This window comes from Platichthys flesus, chromosome 9 (genome assembly GCF_949316205.1).
Source record: "Platichthys flesus chromosome 9, fPlaFle2.1, whole genome shotgun sequence".
In the NCBI taxonomy this organism is placed as follows: Eukaryota; Metazoa; Chordata; class Actinopteri; order Pleuronectiformes; family Pleuronectidae; genus Platichthys; species Platichthys flesus.
In genome coordinates this window covers 1,767,251-1,788,779 of record NC_084953.1, presented here as the reverse complement: position 1 = coordinate 1,788,779, position 21,529 = coordinate 1,767,251, and the positions used below count along the sequence as shown (strand labels likewise).

Sequence of the window (21,529 nt, the reverse complement as noted above, 5' to 3'; positions counted from 1 at the left end):
TGAAGTTTAACTTTAAAACCAGAGTAAAGAACTTTGCTTCTCAGACTTTGTGTCATTGAAGAGTTGCTGCAACAGCTGATGAACCTCTGACAGGTCAGTGACCTTTACAGCCTTCACCTCCCTTCACCTCCTGCCCTGGGTCTGCAGGAGTCACACCTCCTCCAGCCGGCTGCAGGCCTCCTGGAGGCCCGTGGAGGTCGCTCTGCGCCGCCTCTCCCTCTCCTTCTCCGCCTCTCCCCCTTCCCTCTCCTTCTCCACCTCTCCCTCTCCCCTTCTCTCTCCTTCTCCGCCTCTCTCTCTCCTTCTCCGCCTCTCCCTCTCCCCTTCCCTCTCCTTCTCCAACTCTCCCCTCATCTTCCTCCCACAAAGCTGCAGCTCCGGGAGGAAAAGGAAAACAGTCTGGTCGAGCCTTTCCGGTCTGAGCGACTCAACCCGCTGCGGAGAGCCGGAGCCGAGGGGACACGGAGGCGGAGAGATCCCGACCGAGGAGCAGCGAGGAGACAGCGGGACAGGGAGCGCGTAACGCCCGGTAACCCCGCACGGAAGCCCCCGCAGCCCCACAAGCAGTTTCTACGTGTACTTCACGTGTATGAGTGAGTCCTGTGTGCGGGGTGAGGAGGAGGAGGAGAGAGGGCACACAGCAGAATGGATCCTTGGATGAGAGCGCACACGGTTCTGGCTCCGCGCTCCCTCAGGCGCGCGTCCTCCTCTCCGCCGCCCCGCTGCTCCCACCTGCGAGTGTTTCCCCAAGAGCTGGTGACATAACTCGGCGTCTTTGTCGCTGACTCCACCGCCGCAGAGCCAGAACCGAGGGGAACCGAGGGGAACCGAGGCTGCTCCTCCGCCCCGGCGCCACCAGCAGCCTGCAGGGACGAGGAGGAGACTGGAAACCTGAGTCCAGCGGGGATGAGAACTCACAACGAGTGGATTTCACTGGACTGCTGCCAGACGCATCTGGAAAGGATCACACAGGGATCCACTCCCCCTCCAGAGGAGCAGGGATAATTCACATCTCAGACATCTCAGGGTTTCACTGCTGCCTCCCACCCTGAGCGTTCATGAGAAGTTACAACCCTCACGACCAGATTTCCTCCTGGCCCCGGTGGGTTTGGACATGTTGGACAACCCTCGCCCACAATAATTGACCACAAGGCCGAGCATCATCTCCCAGGAGCCTCGTCTGATTAGTGATCCTGGGGGGTTCCCTCTCAGCCATGCAGTGAAGATGTGTGCAGCCAGGTTCAGCGGCTGCATCAATGGCCTCAGTGCAGAGGAGGCCGCCGCCAGTCCGGTCATGGCCTCCAGGATGATGGACTGGACCGAGGCAGGTCCCCGCATCCTCCACAGCCTGGAGAGGGGCACGGTGATGACCGTCTTCTACCAGAAGAAGTCCCAGCGGCCCGAGAGGAGGACGTTCCAGATAAAGCAGGACACGAGACAGATAGTGTGGAGCAGGAACCCGGACAAAGTAGAAGGAGAGAGTGAGTATTTGCTTTAAAAGAATCGATGGATTACAGAGCGGGACAACCTGGACCTGACCCCCTGATCCCCTGACCCCCTGACTCCCTGACCCCCTGACCCGTGGGACTCCAGGTTCCGTTCCAGAGCCTCAGTGTGAAGGGCCTCAGATTTAATGTAGAGAAGTTATAAGAAGGAATATTCCTTTGACACTTTGACCGGCGCTGTAGTATTTGATAAAGTGTCTGTGCAGTTTATGGTCGGTGGAGACTGTAAATCACGATGGACAACCCGTCTCCACTTTGTCCAACTGTCCAGACACTAAGCTAAAAGACATTGTCCTGAGCCGGAGTCTGTGGCTTCACCTCTTAGGGACTGATTTACTGATGGCTGAAAGTTTATGTTTAGGTTTTTTACTCAATCTAATATCGACCCCGGGCTCAATGGGCTCTGTGATGTGATGACCCCTAGGTCAGGTTTCATATCAGCAGTAGATCACAACCTAAACGTCTCTACTACTCGACCTAGAGGGAAAAAGTAGTGTTTTACCCCCCCGCCCCCTCCCCCTCGTGAAGCGATGTTGCAGCTGCGGCGCTGTCATGGCGTCCTCAGACGGATCACGACCCCGTGACCTCTGCTTCCGTCCATGTCCACCTCTCAGAAACCCTCCAGACAGACGAGCCTGTACCCCACTGCCACATGGGCTCTGAGTAATCCCCCCCCCACCTCAGGGCTTCATGTCCGACACGCCACCCGCCTGACTGAGTGATGGTGGGCGGAGGTGGCGGGGGCGGGAGTCAAGTAGCAGTGGCCTGTCGGAGACGTCTGGGGTGTGGAGGCTATTGTCTGCCTCCTGGATCTCGTGGCCCGGGGGGGAGGATTTGTTTCAGTGTCTGTTGGCAGAGAGGAAAGTTCCTGCATTCGCTGGCATGATAGAGTTTCCTTCTGTCGGCCATGTGTGATTCTCTCAGACTCTGTGGTAGAAGAAGAATGACAGAGATAGAAATGGTCAGGTTGGCTTCTCCCTCCTTCACTCTGTCGGTTTTCTAGAGCTCAACATGTCGTAACTCAAGAAAAGACAAAAACTCAAAACAGTATTTTAACAACACGATATGAAACCAGTAATTCAGAGAACTCCTCTGACGCTTTTCTCTCTAACGACCGTCATCTTGCACCAAATCAGGTTGAACTCCTGCGTCTCTTTTCATCTGCATTTTGATCCGAGACGTCAGCTGTGTTAAAACAAGCGCTCCTACAGAACCTGCACTGCCCCATGCTGCTGTGTTTTCTTTGGTTTCTTACTCAACCAATGACAAAGAGCCGCTATAAGTTTGTTAAATGAGTCGTGAACTTAATTCTAAGCAAGAAAATTTCGATTATTCTTTTTTTCCCCATTCTAAAAGTGAAGCTGAATCATGCTGGTGGCCCCTGGTGGCTGGCTGCGGTCATACACCCTGCCTCCTCCATGTTAGCAGATGGGACGTGGACCAAAACTAAAACAAAGCACTCGGTTCACATCTCTTTTTTTAAATGATTGTCGGAAGTTATGTGGAGTGCGACACAAGTCTCCTGAAAGATCCACATGAGTGATCCTTCAGGGCCACTGTAGCTTTCTCTTCTCCTCCGTCCCTCTCTCTCCGTCCCTCTCTCTCCGTCCCTCTCTCCTTTCTGCTGAAGCTCAGAGACAAACGTCCTCTGTCCTCATGTTGTTCCTGCTCACGGAGACTCCTCAATTATTTATCCACAATCATAGAGCGTATGAACGGTAATCCAACAGGAAAACCACAGCAAACACCTACAGTCACACACACACACACACACACACACACACACACACGCACACACACACACACACACACACACACACACACACACACACACACACACACACACACACTTTACAAACAACCTCCCTTCTGGACGAACCCACCAGAACATTCCAGGAACTCAGCGGATCTCTCCTTCCCTGTATCTCCCACAGTTCTATCTCTCTCTACCTCCTCCTTTCTCACCTCTCATTTTTCCTCCTCCAGTTATTTCACAATTTCCTCCACCCCCCCACCCACACACACACACACCTTTCTCATTATCAACATTTCCGCTGACCTACCATTTCAAATCCTCTCTGTTTATATTTATTTATATTTATCTGTTGACCTTCCTCACTCCCCCTCTCACCTCCTCCTCCCCTCACCTCCTCCTCCTCCTCCTCCTCTCTCCACTTCCTCCTATCCCACTTCTCCTTCCATTTGCTTTTGCATCCCACAGCTTGTTATATAACAAAGTTCTGGCTCAGTTTTCACACACGCTTCTGATCAGTGTTTATTTTCTGGATGAGTGGAGGCATCAGATCCCGAGGCAGAGGAAGTGTGGGGTTATCAGGGAGTGTCTGTCTTCCTGTCTCCGTTTGAAGGACAAAAGGTCCAGCGTCTTCTGCAGGAAGCAGAGACACGGACCACCAATGAGGAGCGAGACGCCTCAGACACTGATTTAAAGAGGGCTGCAGCCAACTCTCACTTTCATTACTAATCACTGTGCCGATTACTTTTCTCGATTCATTTGTTAGTTTTTTGGTTTTTGTAAGAAATTTGAGTTTGTCTAAATAAAAAACACAGATTGTCTGGGTCAGATTCTTAGATCAGCTCACTTATGAATTCGGATTTGGAAATCATGTATCTTTGTTTAGAGCCAGTGTTTCCCACAGAACTAATTCAGTCAGAGCCTGAGTGAGAAGTGGAAGAGACTAGAGACAGAAAGAGAACGAGAGCTTGTCTGATGTAAGAAAACAGCTGAAACTCCTACATCTGTCTGCGAGGACAGTAAAAACTTTATGGACGATAGTGGGAGCATCCGAGCGGGAGAGACCCGAGCAGACATGGCTCCTCGGTTTCATCCGGAGATATCTGTATTATTTTTGTCGTTGTCTGTTTCACGTCCGTCATGTGTTAGAAACCTTGTTAACTTGCCCACTCGCCCGCTCGCCCGCTCGCCCGCTCGCCCGCTGTGACCTGTCAGAACCTTTCCCTGCTCTTTTCTCACTTGGACTCTTTTTCCAGACATTTTATTCGGGGACTGGTTGGAATGTAAACTTCCTTCTGCTCAAGTATGCGACTCCAACCACCAACCATTAAATTCATCAGTAACAAAAGTTTAAAATGTGGTTTAGAGGAGCAACAGAGTCGACACTGATCCGGGTTCAGAACAAATCCGAGCTGGTAAAACCCACTACATCAGCTTTGGAAATCCGTCTCATCCATTCATCCCGTTTCTACACCTCGGCTTGTTTTTCATTCCCATTTCTCTCGTCCTTTGCATTTCTGTGATAACTGTAAAACCCCTCGTGCCATCTGGACGGGGGTGATGTCACCGGCTGTACCAGGAACAGTTTGTTTCACTGGAAATGCACTGCAATTATCACCGGTTGGTGGTTTCAGGTCAGCCGTGCATGCAGCTGCTCGCACTGGACATTCATTCAGTTTCTCTCCTGCGCTGAAAAGCAACATAAACCTCCTTCAAGCAGAACGCCTCCGATTTGAGTTACGATCGAGGAAGTTGTGCGCACAGTGCGTTGGTTGTGTGTCGATGTTGAAGCTGTGAGAACACGGCTGCACCGACAACAAGGACGCTGCTGCACATGCCAACAATTTATCAGAAAATGCAAAGCACACAATAACAGAGGGATGAAGTAAGGATGTGGAGAACAGCTGTAAATAAAGATGGTCGACGTGGTTTGTTTAGAAGACGAAGCTTCACCGGACTTGAACTCTTCAGATGTTGAACACACTGTGTGGCACTGAGGTCATCGGGTCGTCTCCATGTGACCATCTGATCCAGAGGCGTGTTCTTCTGCTGATTCCAGCTTTGAACCTCTTTCCAGGGAAGTTCAAACCACATTCACTCCAAAGTTTTCTCTTGAATCTTCTGCCAAACACGTCGTCTCCAGGAGCCGAGAGAGGAACCAGGCTTCTGCTCTCAGCCGACTTTCATTCAGAATCATATAAAAGCTGCTGAGGACAGTTTGACTCGAGGGAAAAGCTGCTCTCTTCATTGAATCTCATTTGTTCATGTGGGAAACTTTGGTATCAAAATCTACACACATTTTTTTATTAGAGTGTGTTTGCTGTGTGTTTGTTGTGTGAATGCCAGAGCATCTGTGTGTGTGTGTTTGTGTGTTTGCACAAGACATCTGCTGTGTCAATAAGGCAGCGTTTTCCTTGTGGGTGTGTCGACGGCTGCGAGTGTCAAAGTCAAGTCCAGAGATGACATCATCCTCTGTGGTTGATCATGTGACTTCATCGCTCGGTTTAACTCTTTGATTTACATGAAGTTTGAATTCTTACTTTTCATCTGTCATTCGTGTGTTTTTGCACGGAGTAGAAATTAGACTTTTGTGTCAAATCAGGTTTGGAAATTCAATCTTGTCACAAAAACACATATTTCCGTTTTCAGAATATGTTTTACTTAACTAAACAAAAGAAAAGTTCCAAATGTTAAATATGGAAGTGAAAAAGTTGTACCCAAGTCTCATCCTTCAACCAAGTTTCATGGAAATACATTCAGTAATTTTGTGTAATTCTGCTGACAAACAAACAAACAAACAAACAAACAAACAACAGTGGCAAAAAAACAAAACTGTTCAAATTTCCCTACAAACTTTTTAAAAATCCCTTAAAGGAAAGTTTGTTTGTCTGCTGCTGAAAAACCTCTGCAGCGGTTCAGCAGCATCCTGCCGTCGACAGCTGAGAAGTGTGTGTCTGTGTGTTTGTGGCTTTTCTGGACTCACACACACACACACACACACACACACACACCACACACAACAACATTAGTTCAGCTCTCCAGCAGCAATCTTCTGTTTGTTTTTGGCAGGGGAATTATACAAGGAGCCAAACTGTGATTTATGGTTTGTGCATATTTGTGCTCATGCAACACTATCCTTCCTTCCTGCCCCCCCCCCCCCCCCCCCCCTGCAGTCGACATGCGGGAGATCCGGGAGCTGCGGCTGGGGAAAGGCTCCCGGGACTTCGAGCGCTACCCAGAGGAGGCTCGTAAACTGGACTCTGCTCACTGCTTCATCGTTCTGTACGGCCTGGAGTTCCGCCTCAGGACGCTCAGTGTGGCCGGTCAGTGTGTGTGGTCAGTGTGTGTGTTCACAAGTACCACACATTTAAAAGAACACAAAAACTAAATAGTTAAAAGAATAAATAACACTAATCATTCTTTTATATGGACGATATTTTCATGTTCCTTTTATTTCCCTTAAAATTTATGTCATTTTTTATTTGTCTAATTGTCAAATTGCCCAAGAAAAGATAAAAAAAATCCTCAAACACCTGCAAGAATATGTATTTTTATATAATTCCATTGATTGATTTTTGAAAAAGGCTTATAACATGAGAGAAATGGTGCACATGCAATCCTATGATGTTTTTCTATCTTCATTCTCATAATCAGCTACAATATTAAGTTCATTCTGTTGACGTTCATTTGTTTGCAGAAACAAAAGGAATCTCTGTAACTCAGACATTTATTCTTTATTGTTTGTTTCAGTCTGATATTGTCTTGGACAGTAAGTGTTTAGTTTCCTGTGTTTTCTTCTGGCTGCAGCGTTCAGTGAGGAGGAGGTGAACATGTGGGTCACCGGTCTGAACTGGCTGATGATTGACACTCAGAGAGCGCCGGCGCCGCAGCAGGTCGACAGGTGAGCTGCAGCTTTCATCAAAATATAATTCATATAGAATAAATCTACAACCTGCCCTCACACATATCTAACACTGTCCTGTATTTACACACTCTAGACAGTGCAGGAGAAAAACGTCTGTTTGTATTTGGAGTTGGTCAACGGAAATGCACGAGCTAATTCAGTCTGTTTGTACTCGTTGTGTAAACTGTTTGACGAGAGGATTTGAAAAATACAGACAGATCCTCAGTTTCTACCTTTTGCTTAAACTTTGATTTAATCACTAAAACTGCAGCTTATGAGAAGAAAACTGGCTTTCAGACATACTTGGAACATATTTGTGGAACTCTGTCACGTTCTTGCGAAGACGAAATCTCAAGACCACTGAGGGAATTCCATCAAATTTGGTGCAAAAGCTCAGTTAGATAAAAAAATTCAAGAATCCCGTTGGCCTCACAGGTCATGTTTTTATCCTCTTGAACATGATATTTCATATCTGCCTCTAGGTGACTTCATATGAATGTGAAAATGTTTTATGTAGACGGAGACTGCACTGATTGGTGGAGGAGCTCGATCCAATCCACAGACTTCAGCTGTCAACTGGAAACGTGTGATTTGTGTTTTGAACCTGTCTCTGACCTCTGACCTCTGACCTCCATCCCTCCGTGTGCAGGTGGCTGAGGAAGCAGTTCGAGGTCATGGACCGGAGCCACGAGGGCAGGTGGGTGAGTCGCAACACGTGAACACTTTACAGCCGCCTGTGATGGATGCTGATTGGCCGCCGCGTCACAGCAGGTTGAAAGTGAAGGTGAAACCAGATCCAGATGTGATCAGAGAGCTCGCTGGGCTCCTATCGGGGATCTGACCCTAACGTGCACACTCCGAGCGCCCCCCCGCATCACAGGGTCCTCGGGCTTCTGTTTGGGTGGAAGCCGCTCCAGGACAAACAGCCTGCCAGCGCCTGATAAGGAGCAGGAAGTGATGCGATGGGCTGGGCCCGGGTAGAGGGCCACTTCCTGTCTCTTGTGAAAATAGTAACAGTATCTGGACAGAGGGAAGAGGGAGGAGACACTGACCTGAGGACAGGAGGACGGATCGTCTCCGCCTCCGAGCACCGACGGCTGCATGTGGTTTATGAATCACCTGAAGTGATTATCCGTCTGTGAAGGAAAGAGAGCAGCAGCTCTGCAGAGGCAGATTTTCAGTTGTCCCCGTTAGGGACCCCTCCCCTCATGAAACCTTGTTGACGTCTGCTAGACTTTTATTTGGATTTACACCAAATTGCAAAAAACTCCTAAATATCAGTCCACAAGACGAGCCTGAAATCTTCCATCGAGATCCTCGAGTTGATCTCTGAGAAATCTACAAAGAAACGTCCTCGCTCACAATGTTGAAGAGGAAAAATCATTTCTGGATCCGCCCAGGATTCAGATCTACACATTTAAACAAATACGGAGTAAAACCTTTAAAAATCTCTCCCAGTTATTTCTCACAATTCTCAGATGTTGTTTGTTTGTTTTTACATTTATATTTCTGATCTGTATTCCAGGTCTCCCAGTTCGACAGTCGGACTTGTTGGTTTCTGCCCCTGCTTGTTTTTGATTTGCTGAACTTCTCCACAAACTGAGCGCTCAGATCATTTTGTTGCTCTGACAGATTTCCTGTTCTCCATCCTCTTCTCCTCTCCTCTGTGGTTAGAGATGAATTCTTGTCTCCAGCTGCAGCTCAGATCTAAACCCTGCAGCTGGGTTGGGTTTAGAGTGAAAGTTTCAGAGCAGCGTTTGTTGACATTGAACTCTTGAGTTCACCGACGGTAACACGGTTCTGCCATTGTTGTTAAAGCCTCAACAATGAAAACAGTGAAAATCTCTCGGTTCCTTATAAACCTCCTCACACACAGCGCCCCCCTCTGGTGAACACAGAGAACTGCTGTCGGTCTGCTTCAGTTCAGACTGTTGGTAAGTTTGTGTCGTGCTTTTCTTTGCAGCATCACCGTGAAGGACGTGAAGACTCTGCTGCCTCAGGTCAACTACCGAGTCCCCAGCATGCGTTTCCTCAAGGACAAGCTGCAGGTCAGAGGCTCCTTCAGGGTAAATTCAGATGTTCGCCTCCTGTTGGTTTTCTGACGAGACAACGGCGCTGATCTTCTGTCGCACTAACAGGAAGTGGAGGCCAGGAGCGATTTGTCCTATCCTAACTTCGCTCAGCTCTACAGGACGCTCATGTTTGACGCACAGAGGAGTGTGAGTCTCAGTGTTGCACAAAAACACACACATGTTCACTGAATGGCAGAAAAACGACTTAAATCCTGTACTTACAAAATATTGAACTCAATTGAAAAGTCCCCGTTTAAATAAAAGATTTAAAATAATAAATAAATAAGGAGGACCCAACTTCCTGTTTTACCAAAAATGAAGCCGTTATTTATCAGATACAGGAGCGGCCATCTTGCACTGATGATGTCAGTGGAGCCGGGAGAGCAAGGTTGTATAGACACCCCCCCGACCCTTCGTGAGTCAGTCTCAGCTGTCAATCATAATGTTTTTATATCATCAAATTAAAACCAAACTCATCAGAAACATGAAAACTTGAAGATACATCAGTGTGATCTATCACCCCCTGCTGGCGGTACACAACAAATAAAGTACACAACTACAGGTCGTTCTTACCACACTGATGTTTGTGTACATGTGTCCGATAAGTTTGATTCTAATTTGTTATTTGTTTATATATAAATAAACATCTTGACTGACTCGTGATTGCTCGATCTTGTGACCTCAACATCCTCCATCTCCCTCTGGCTCCACATGACCTCATCGGTGGAAGATGGCAGAGCTGAAATCCGGGATGGTTTGGCTTCCTCATGTTTCCATGACAGATGCAGATTTATATTTAGAAGTTGATCGTCTGCAGAGTCAGAGAAGAGAGTAAAGTTCTTCCTCCAGTTCAGGATCTGAGTCGATTCACCAGCAGCTCGTACGTTTCACGTCTGCATCACATGACACGTTGAGTCTCACCTGTCGATGCTTCACCTGGCTCCTCCCACCTGTCCGTCACCTCCCCCCCTCTGTTCCCAGATTATTGAGCAGCTGGAGCTTTCCTTCCCTCTGAGGTGAGTCCCTCCTCCTGCACCTCCTCCTCTTCTTCAGCATCCACTCCCTCATATGCCCCCCCACCACCACCACCACCACCACCACCACCACCACTGTCATCCTCTCCCGCTGTTTCTCTTTAACACTCAGAGTCCAAACGGAAGAAAGCAATATATATATATATATAAGATATCAACACTTTTTTTGGGGGGTTATGTTAACATTTGTGTTTTCTTTATTTCTTTTTCTTTATTTAAAGTTTATGGTTAAACTGTTAAATATCAAACTTCTACAATATTTCTTTGTCATAAGACTTAAGACGATTATAAACAATTAGAAATCTTTCTTTTGAACGACTGAAACTAAGTTTTGAAACCTGGCCTAATGATTCTAAGTAGAATGAATTCCCCATCAGACGTGTGACGTCTTCTCTCTCACTCTTTTGTCGTTGTCGCTCTGTTGTTGAACTCTGTTGTGTTGTGTAGGAACGTGGACCGACCGGAGCTCTGTCAGATTTCTCTCTACGACTTCCAGAAGTTTCTCCAGATGGACCAGAAGGTACCGAGCAGATTGAGCCTGTTGAGAACTAATAACTCTCTGAAGTTCTGCTGTTGTCCTCACGTCTTCGTCTCGTCTCAGGAGTCGTGGGCGTCGGAGCTGAGCCGCGTCAGAGACTTCCTGATGGGCTACATGAGGGGGGGGGCGCAGCCTGAGCCGATGCTGCAGCTGGACGAGGTGAAGCAGACGCACAAACCTGCACAGACCTGAAATAAACTCTTTCTTACTCTTTCTTGTTTCACTTTTCCAGTTCCTGACCTTCCTGTTCTCCAAAGAGAACTCTCTGTGTGACCCTCGGCTGTCCCCGGTGGTCCTGGAGGACATGAAGAGACCTCTGTCTCAGTACTGGATCTCCTCCTCACACAACACGTACGTCTCTCACTCTCCAGATGAATCATGGAGACACAAATGAAAGACTTTATTTACTTGAGTCCATCATGTTGTTGTTGTTGCAGCTACCTGACCGGGGACCAGTTCTCCAGTGAGTCTTCTCTGGAGGCCTACGCCCGCTGCCTGAGGATGGGCTGCCGCTGCATCGAGCGTGAGAACCCAGATCCACTCGTGAGTGAGCACAGCAGGTAAAAGCCTGATGAGAATTTTAAACTGTGTGTTCTGATCCCAGTGGACTGCTGGGACGGACCTGACGACCTGCCCATCATCTACCACGGCCACACGCTGACCTCCAAGATCAAGTTCCTGGACGTGCTGCACACCATCAAAGAACACGCCTTCGTCACGTCTGAGTGAGTTTGTGATTAATGACCACGAGAGGACCAGAGGAAACATCTGACAGCCTCTGGTTGACAGTTGACCTCCACAGACACACTGACGCTGATGGACTTCACTGGTTCCTCAGTGTGTCTGTTCCTGATGAAGCTTCTTCTGAGCAGGTTCCCAGTGATTCTCTCCATCGAGGATCACTGCAGCGTGGTGCAGCAGAGGAACATGGCCACGCACTTCAAGAAGGTGTTCGGAGACCTGCTGCTCATCAAGCCCGTGGACAACAACGCGGAGGAGCTTCCTTCACCGCACCAGCTCCGCAGGAAGATCCTCATCAAGGTGCACACCACACACACACACACACACACACACACACACACACACACACACACACACACACACACACCGCTCATCCAAAGAACTTTACAGTCGACACTTCCCTCCTTCAAGTCGATGAAGTGGATTAAAGGAGCATTTGTTGAGGGTTTAGGCTGTGGATCGGGAGGTAGAGAGGGTCGTCCACTAACCAGAAGGTCAGAGTTCGATCCCAAAGTGTCAATGAGCAAGACACAAAACCCCAAATAATTGTGAGAAAAATTGCTGCAAGTATATCGATATAAATACTTTTCAGTGCAGATCTGGTTTAATTTGTAGGTTTAAAAGAATCAAAACACGGTGGACAGGAAGTCGATGTTTTCCCGTGCAGAAGGAACATCTTGAGACCGTTCCTGGAACGTGTTAAATGCTTTTACTCTTCCTCTCGACGTCCACGCAGACAAACTGTGAAGAAGCTGTCGATCCGTTTGTCTCATGTTGTGAAGTTTCCGTGTCGCAGCACAAGAAGCTGGTGGAGGGAACTCTGTACGAGGAGGTGACGTCAGCCAGCTGCTCCGAGAACGACATCAGCAACTCTCTGAAGAACGGCATCCTGTACCTGGAGGACCCCATCGACCACGTGAGTGTGTGTGTGTGTGTGTGTGTGTGTGTGTGTGTGTGTGTGTTAAGAACACTGTATCACTGCAGTTGTGTTTCTCTGATTCGCAGACGTGGACTCGACATTATTTCGTCCTGACCAGTCATAAGATCTACTACTCAGAGGAGACGTCTCACTACCAGACGGCCGATGAAGAGGAGGATGACGAGGGAAAAGAGGTGGGGGTCTGATGAAGGTGGTCGTCATGTTATCTAAATGCTGATGTGGAGGTTTAGAGTTTTGTTTTGCCTCTGGACGATGTTATAGATTATTGTTTGTCCTCTTGAACATGATTTCTCGATTCTGCCTTTCAGGAATGTCTTCAAGTTCTATTAATCCTGACTTCTCTGCGTCTCCTTCCTCTCGTCAGGAGCACAACAACAACAACAACAACAACAACAACAACAACAACAACAACAGCGAGCAGCACTGCACCGAGCGCTGGTTCCACGGGAAGCTCGGCGGAGGGCGGGACGGCCGGCAGGTGGCGGAGAAGCTGCTGCAGGAGTACTGTGAGGGCGGAGCTAAGGACGGAACCTTCCTGGTGCGAGAGAGCGAGACGTTCGTGGGAGACTTCACACTCTCCTTCTGGTGAGTGGGGGGGGGGGGGGGGGGGACTCCAGGAAGTCACTTCCCCTGCTTCTCTAGAGAAAAGAGAGAGGGAGAGAGAGGGAGAGAGCAGGGAGGGAGGGAGATGGAGGGATGAATGGATGGAGAGGGAGGGGGGAGGTAGGGAGAAAGGGGAGAGAGAGAGAGAGGGGAGATGGATGGATGGATGGAGAGGGAGGGAGGGAGGGAGAAAGGGGAGGGAGGGGGAGAGAGAGAGAGAGAGAGGGAGGGAGAAAGGGGAGGGAGGGAGAGGGAGGGAGAAAGAAAGAAGAGAGAGAGAAGATAGATGGAGGGATGGATGGAAAGAGAGAGAGAGGGAGGATGGGACGGAGGGAGGGAGAGAGAGAGAGAGGGAGAGAAAGAGATATGGAGGCAGGGAGAGGGAGGGAGGGAGAAAGAAGAGAGAGAGAGAGAAGAGAGAGAGAGAGAGAGATAGAGAGAGAGGAGATGGAGGGATGGATGGAGATAGAGGGAGGGAGGGAGAAAGAGGAGAGAGGGAGGGATTGATGGAGAGAGAGGAAGAGAGGGAGGATGGGACGGAGGGAGAGAGAGAGATATGGAGGCAGGGAGAGGGAGGGAGGGAGAGAGAGAGGCTCTAATCATTTCATACTATTTTTCTGATTTAAAGAATCTTCTGGCAAACAAGATCATTTCAGTTTTATTGTCATTAAGCTTGAGAAGGTTGTTTGAGTTTAAGACCATGAATTCAGAACTGTAATATTAATAATGATACGAGTATAGTGGCACATCTCCAGAACATTTCACGTAGTTCTTACAACCTTCCCTCCGGGCTGCAGGCGCTCGGGTCGGGTCCAGCACTGCAGGATCCACTCCCGCCAGGAGTCCGGCTCCACGCGCTTCTACCTGACCGACAACCTGGTGTTCGACAGCCTCTACCGCCTCATCGGCCACTACCGGGACACGCCGCTGCGCTGCAACGAGTTCGAGATGAGGCTGGGGAGCCCCGTGCCGCAGCCCAACGCCCACGAGAGCCGAGAGTGAGTCCGGACGGGGCCGGGGGGGGCGGGGGGGTCAGAGGTCGGAGCTGAGCTGGAGCAGGAGATTAAAGGTTGTGTGTTCCTCAGGTGGTACCACTCCAGTCTGTCCCGTGTTCAGGCCGAGCACATGCTGATGCGTGTTCCCAGAGACGGAGCGTTCCTGGTGCGGAAACGCAGCGAACACAACTCCTTCGCCATCTCCTTCAGGTAGAGCACTGGTTCAATCCCATCATGAGACTGGTTGGTAACCCAGTGGAGCTCAGACCTCCACAAGGGTCCACCAGTCCCTTCATTCATCCTGGTCCTATCACACATTCTAAACAAATCCTGGATCTGATCCTGGATCTGTTCCCTGATCTGGATTCACACCTACATTTAATGAGCTCTTCCCTGAGCCATCTCACATCCGTCCACCAGGGGTCGTGGTGATCTGTCTGGTGGTTTTTGTGTTATCCTTTTGTGTTATAACAAACAAACACAGGAAATAATCTGGTTTCTGCTCAGACAAAGACCAAATAACTAAATCATTTGTATTTCTTTCATGATGTGTGTGTTTGTGCGTGTGTGTGTGTGTGTGTGTGTGTGTGTGTGTGTGTGTGTGTGTCTGTGTGCAGGGCGGAGGGGAAGATCAAGCACTGTCGGATCCAGCAGGAAGGACGTCTCTTCATGCTCGGCAGCTCGGCGGAGTTCGAGAGTCTGGTGGATCTGGTGAGCTACTACGAGAAACATCCTCTCTACCGCAAGATGCGGCTCCGCTACCCGATCAACGAGGACACGCTGGACCGGATGGGAACCGCGGTGAGTCCCCCCCGTCCCACCGGGGACACTCAGATGATACAGAGAGCATCCACGTGGTTGTTGTTCATGGTTTGTTGTGTGTCGGTCAGGAGCTCGACTACGGAGCGTTGTACGAAGTCCGCACGCCTCATTTCTACGTGGAGGCCAATAAGATGCCCACCGCTCGGGTAGGTCCCGTTCTTCAGCTCCTTGATCTTCATCCTTTGATCCTCCTGTTTCCTTCAACACGCTCTGTGATCACGTGTGTCTTCGTCTGTTTCAGTGTTCGGTCAAAGCTCTGTACGACTATCGGGCTCAGAGAGAAGACGAGCTCTGTTTCCCCAAACAGGCGCTCCTCCTCAACGTGGACAAGCAGGAGGGCGGCTGGTGAGCGACCCCCCCCCCCCCCCCCCCCGGCGTGCACGTGACTCCCCGTGGGTCGTGTAGCTGCTCGTCACTGACCTCTGACCTCTGACCTCTCTCAGGTGGAGAGGAGACTACGGTGGGAAGAAGCAGCTGTGGTTTCCTGCGAACTACGTGGAGGAGGTTCCCAGTTCCCCCAGCAGGGAGCCGGAGGACGTGGTGGGTTCTGGTTCTGATGTGGAACAGATATTTTATGAATTGATTCTAACGTCAGTGATTGTTTTGTGTCAGTCGACGGAGAACAGTCCTCTGGGAGCGTTCCTCAAGGGATTCATCGACGTTCCCTCCGGACACGTGGGTGAGTTCAGTACACAAAGGGGGGGGGGGGGGAACGCTGGTCATGGACTGATCCCACGTTTAATAGAGTCAGAAACATGAGATTGGTTATGAGGATCAGGTCAAAGGTCACTCTGACCTCATGGACACGGTTTTGGGCCTAACTTAACAATTCATTCATTTCAACAAACCCAAACACAAACGACTCTGCAGATCACAGTGCTGCAGCTACACAGACCCCTGAACCACGCCCCCTGCAGGCTGCATCACTGAACTGAACACGTAGCGTTTGAAAAGATTTTATTAAAACTCCTTAAATTTGCAGTATTTCTTTAATCAAAAAATGTATTTTCCAATTATTTATTCTTGAAATCCTCTTCTTGGTATTCCAAATAGACACATTTTCCAGATATTTGAAAACAATCAGTTCTGTTGCATTTTGTACGTTTGCTCTTACTGTCTTTACCCCCCCCCCCCCCCCAGTGGTTCATAAGGACGGTAAGAACTCGCGGCCGTTCGTCTTCACCGTCCACTCGCAGCATCTGTCCTCTCACCCGGTGCAGACGCTGGACGTGGCGGCCGACACTCTGGAGGATCTGACCTGCTGGGTCGCCAAGATCAGAGAGGCCGCGCAGAACGCAGACGCACGGGTCAGTGTGATGCTGCACACACACACACACACACACACACACACACAGACACACACAGGGAGTCTGAATGCAACTAAACACAACTTTATTCTAATTTGCACCTACAACCTTTAACTTGTGTCACTACGTCAAACAATAAATTACAATTTTTACTTAGAGTTTTGCACAAATTACAGCAAATTGTAAATATTTGAGTAAATATATTTTTTCCTTTGACCAGAAATAAAGCTCCCATGAATGGAAATGCACCAAATTGACCCAAAAACGTTTTCTTGATGGTGACAATTTGCATTTGATCATTTTATTTAGTCATGATCTCTCTTGTTGCTGAAATCTGTTTTCTCATGTAAGGCCTCCCTCTGACTGGTCTTCTTATCTCCATGTTACCAGATGCAGGAGGAGAAACAGATGGAGAGGAGGAAGAAGATCGCGGTGGAGCTGTCGGAGCTCGTGGTTTACTGCCGACCTGTCCCCTTCAACGAAGACAGTAAGCTCCGCCTCCTGTCTCTCTCCTTTCCTTCTGTCTCTACTCGTCTCATTTCCTGTGTCCTCTGCTGCAGAGATCGGCACAGAGCGGACGTGCTACCGGGACATGTCCTCGTTCCCGGAGACCAAGGCGGAGAAGTTTGCGACTCGCAGCCGAGGGAAGCGCTTCCTGCAGTACAACCGGCGCCAGCTGTCCAGGGTCTACCCCCGAGGACAGAGGCTGGACTCGTCCAACTACGACCCGCTGCCCATGTGGCTCTGCGGCTCCCAGCTGGTCGCCCTCAACTTCCAGACCCCAGGTCAGTGTGTGTCTGTGTGTGTGTCCTCTTGTTCCCTGAAGGACACTCTTTCACCTCTGACCCGTCCCTGTAGATAAACCCATGCAGCTGAACCAGGCGCTGTTCATGCTGGGAGGCGGCAGCGGCTTCGTGCCCCAGCCGGACATCATGAGGGACGAGGCCTTCGACCCGTTCGACAAGGACTCGCTGCACGTGGAGCCGATCACCATCCAGCTCCAGGTCAGAATCCTAGTGAACATCCAGATCTGGGCCGAACCAGCAGGGAGGTTCATCTCATTGATCCGGATCCTCCTCTTGTCCCTCCAGGTGCTCGGGGCGAGACACCTCCCGAAGAACGGCCGCAGCATCGTCTGTCCCTTCGTGGAGGTGGAGATCTGCGGAGCCGATTACGACGGCTGCAAGTTCAAGACAGACGTCGTGGGTAAGACGGCGGCCGAGCGGGGGGAGACGCCACACGTCCTCATTCTGTCCTCACCGTCTCTCTCTCTCTCTCTCTCTCTCTCTCTCGTCCTCTCAGCGGATAACGGCCTGAATCCCGTGTGGCTGCAGAAGCAGTTTGTGTTCGACATCCACAACCCGACCTTCTCCTTCCTGCGCTTCACCGTCTTCGAGGAGGACATGTTCAGTGACCCCAACTTCCTGGCCCAGGCCACGTTTCCTGTGCGTCTCCTCCGCACTGGTGAGCGTCCGTCCATCTTCCACTCACCAGACAGGACCTCCCATGCTGCTCAGGGATGAATGTGGTTTTTTTTAAACTCCAGGTATTTTCCGATTGAGTTGATTTGTTGTGTTAAGTTACATTGTGTTGTGTTGTGTTGTCAGGTTACAGGAATGTATCTCTGAAGAACAGCTACAGCGAGGAGCTGGAGTTGGCTTCACTTCTCGTGCACATTGAAATCGTCAATGCAAAGGTTTGAAACTGTTTCTCTGTTTCTCACTGAGGGGTCGGGTGATGAGTTGAAAATCAATATCACGTTATTCAGTCATCAAAACATCAGTTTCGTTAAAACCTATTTTAAAAGCCAGTAATCCACTCTGACGTCCTCTGTGCTGCGTCTCTTCATCGTCCTGCAGGAGGAAGACGATGAGAACCTGTACACGTCCATCCAGCTGCTGCGGGATCGAACCAGCGAGCTGTCGAACCAGGTGTCGCTCCTGGAGCGGTCGGGCTCGGCCGACCTCAGCTACCAGCAGAGTGTGGAGGAGCTGCGAGCGGCTCAGGATCAGCTGAGCGAGCTGGTGGAGGCTCGGAACCACAGGTGACTGATCCAAGGACAGCACAGGAAAAGGAAACGGACATAGATTGATCTGAACAAAAGTTATTTTCAAATTAATGTTTTTATTATTTATCAGATCTTCACAAGTTCCCAAAGTCTGAAAGTGTCGTTTTGAGTTAAAAACAAAGATGTTTAATTGACTCTTATCACAGAAAAACAAGAACATCAGATAATATCTGTATTTAAAAAATAGCAACCAGGAATTTAAATTTTTGCCTAATAATTTATTTCTTATCAGAATAGCTAATAAATTAATTTGATGCCAAACTGATTAAATTCATTAAATGTCAAGTATGAATTCATACTTTTATGATGCACTGAATATGTCAGAATATATTGTTTTTAATCATTTATTTATTACGGGTTTATTTTCACCTTTAAAGACAGTCCTCAATTTTAACATAAATGTCGTTTTCTTTTTTTGCTATTTAGGTACATCTATTGTTATTGGTGAAACTTACAACCTTTTTATTTAACAAGAAAAATTGAATCATAAAACCGAACTGAAATTTAGTTTCTGTCCACACAAAATAATGAACACTATTAATTTCCTCTCTCTCAGGCTGACGGAGAAGAAGAGGAGGGAGAAGCTGAGGCAGCAGGTGGCAGCCAAGCGCAGTTGAATCCTCTCGTCCTGCAGGGGGCGCTGAACTCAAACTGTGCCTCACTGAGCTGCAGCAGCGACTTGCAACCGACCGATAACACGAGAGGAGGAAACAAGTTCCCTCAGAACAATCTGGAGGTTTTACTGTCGCTAGCGTCGGAGGACACGAACACAAACGTCTCAGAGAACTTGAAATATAGAAAGAATCCGACTCAGGTTGAAACACACGATGAGTAAATCAATAAATCAGTTCTGAACTTTGCATAAACACAGGCAACAGTAAGTGGGTAAATCTAAACTATTCAAATAATCTTTATTTTAGTCAATAATCAAAAATACTTGATTGTCGATTGTCTGAAACGTGAGGATTTGAAGATTTTCTTCTTAAGAAGTGTAAATCAGCTTTTTTACTATTTCTGGACATTTGTTGAATCAAACTTTTTTATGTTTTATTAGAAGCTAAAGCAGAAGATTCATCGCAAATGAAAATAATCATAATTGTAGATCTAGAACGTCTGATAGTGTCTTTCTTTAGTGAACGTCACCTGATCGTCATTAATGAGCTGACGACCTAATTCAGTTTTACATGTATAGAACCAAATCACACAAACATTAACTAAAGACACTTCACACAGTGAGGTCGAGAACTTATGATGTAAAAGAGAAACATGAGCACTTTGTGTAAAAAAATACACATTAGTTGAAAAATAAGGGAAACATTTTTTTTTTAAGTTCTGAGAAGGAGGAACTGTTTTTAATATTCACACAATACAATAGAATTAAGATAAAAAGTGAAGAAAACACAAAATGAAGAGAGTCAAAAAATATAATAATGATAAAATCCAAAGAGGGTGAGATTGGCTCTTTGTGTGTTTCAGGCTCTAGTCGACACAAACAGGAAACTCAGGTTTCACTAGAGGAAGAATAAAAACCTCCTGATGCGTGGATGAGATATCGCAGCGGTGGTCAAACGTAGCAAACAGGAAATATCACGTTTGTGCCTTTAACGTTGAGCTTTGTGTCGAGTTCGATTCCCTGTCGTGATTCAGGAAGTTTCTCCGCAACTGGAACGAACTGGAGGAGGAATCCACTCGTTGGGTTCGGACCACTACTCTGCTGGGTTTGAAGGGATTTAAAGACTGTTGATCACTTGGACAATGCCCCCATGTGGCGGGGGGGGGGTGAGGCCTTCTGCCACATAACTTCAGATCCTCACCAAACCACACAAGGTCTTTTAAAGACTTCTCCAAAGGGCTCTGAACTTTATCGTACGCTTCCTTCGAGGAGGCGAGATAACACCGGGCTGGGGGAGGTGGCGCCCCCTGGATGTCACCTGAGGGACCGCGGTGTGTTGACTTTGTTCGGCCTCATATCTAATTTCTCATTGTATAGAACGTCTCTTATTTATCAGACAGGTGTAGATCCAGTTCAAATAGATGAAAGATCACGACAGTGGACTTCAGATGTAACTTCATGTAGAAATGAAAATCTCCCTTTAAACGTCCACAGAGACACAAACGTCTCTCGTCCAAGTGAACGTCCTCTCGGCCTGTAGCCGTTGTGTACGAGACGTTTTGTCTCCAGCTTCGTTTTCTCTTTGCATCTTCGCCCTCTGTCCAGTATTTTTACTCTGCTTTACAAATACTGTGCAAGCTTCAATTTAATAAAGCTCTTTCATGTACGTCTGCTCTGTCACTGTAGAGCAGGTTATGTATCTTCTGTTTGTATATAATCAATATCAGCAGTGATTTTTTTTTGTGGTTCGATTTGGACGTTCGATTTGTCACGTCAATGCTTCATATCATGCTTTTATTTTGAAAAGTTGTTAACAGACCTCTAAATAGCCGAGGTGCGATGTATGAAAAAACAACATATTTATCAAATCTTTCAAACTTAGATATAAACCACACAAGTTAAGAGAAATAAAGAAACTAACTTTTCTTACTCCACACAAACAGTAAAAAGTGAGAGAATAATAGAAGAAATTTGGTTCAAGTCAGGTGAACAAACCAAATAAAGCACCATGAACAGCTCCTGAAGTCCAGCAGAGGGCGCCCTTGCACATGATACCAGCCGACAAACTAATAAAAGTGAATAAAATAATAATTGAACAATAATAATGAGACAGAACTCACAAAACAGAATCCCCCCCCCCCCCCCCCCATATTCAATAACATATGAGAACAAGTGAAGAAAGAGTGAGAAACTTTCTGTTTCAAAATCAAGAACGAGAAAGATCCTGATGTTCAGGATGTTCTTCTTTAACCCGGAAGGTTCTTTAATGAACTAGAACTTTATCTAAAAGGTAAAACACACACACACACACACACACACACACACACACTCCATAGAAAGGTACACAAAGGTATGGGATATTATTTTATATAAAAACAAGGTGATGCAACATGCAAAATGTAAAATTTCAAAATAGGTCCTAAGTAAAAGAATAATCTCTCTCTCCTTCCAACAAGTTCAGTTTCAATCTGTCTGGTCCTTTTGTGTCATCCTGCTGACAAACAAACAAACAAACAAACAAACAAACTAACAAACAAACACTTAAAAACCTTATTTTAGAATCTCTGAAATCAGGCTCTGGAAAGAATAATGGTACAAAATGTGCACCAGTACTAAATGCTAGTTCACCAAGGA

General features: G+C 47.7%; 1 protein-coding gene across 1 annotated transcript; it reads left to right on the top strand.

The window, feature by feature from the left end:
- The first annotated feature begins 247 nt into the window (after positions 1–247).
- On the top strand, positions 248–20,561 carry LOC133961149 (1-phosphatidylinositol 4,5-bisphosphate phosphodiesterase gamma-1-like). Its single transcript, XM_062396154.1, has 32 exons — positions 248–1,481; positions 6,432–6,581; positions 7,066–7,159; positions 7,812–7,859; positions 9,126–9,210; positions 9,301–9,381; positions 10,216–10,250; positions 10,716–10,788; positions 10,870–10,965; positions 11,039–11,157; positions 11,244–11,329; positions 11,411–11,531; positions 11,679–11,847; positions 12,344–12,463; positions 12,553–12,660; positions 12,852–13,072; positions 13,888–14,088; positions 14,176–14,295; positions 14,703–14,886; positions 14,976–15,053; positions 15,149–15,252; positions 15,351–15,447; positions 15,520–15,586; positions 16,048–16,214; positions 16,605–16,701; positions 16,775–16,999; positions 17,073–17,218; positions 17,306–17,420; positions 17,517–17,678; positions 17,822–17,910; positions 18,074–18,258; positions 18,839–20,561. Exons 1-32 carry the CDS (start codon positions 1,226–1,228, stop codon positions 18,897–18,899), a joined length of 3,960 nt encoding a protein of 1,319 aa, XP_062252138.1. The 5' UTR covers positions 248–1,225; the 3' UTR covers positions 18,900–20,561.
- Positions 20,562–21,529: the final 968 nt, after the last annotated feature.

Excerpts from the sequence above, each read along its gene's own strand:
- LOC133961149 (XM_062396154.1), top strand. The coding sequence starts at position 1,226 with ATGTGTGCAGCCAGGTTCAGCGGCTGCATCAATGGCCTCAGTGCAGAG. Across the intron at positions 9,211-9,300 it reads TCCTCAAGGACAAGCTGCAG|GAAGTGGAGGCCAGGAGCGA; the intron begins GTCAGAGGCTCC and ends TCGCACTAACAG. Across the intron at positions 17,421-17,516 it reads GTTCAAGACAGACGTCGTGG|CGGATAACGGCCTGAATCCC; the intron begins GTAAGACGGCGG and ends TCGTCCTCTCAG.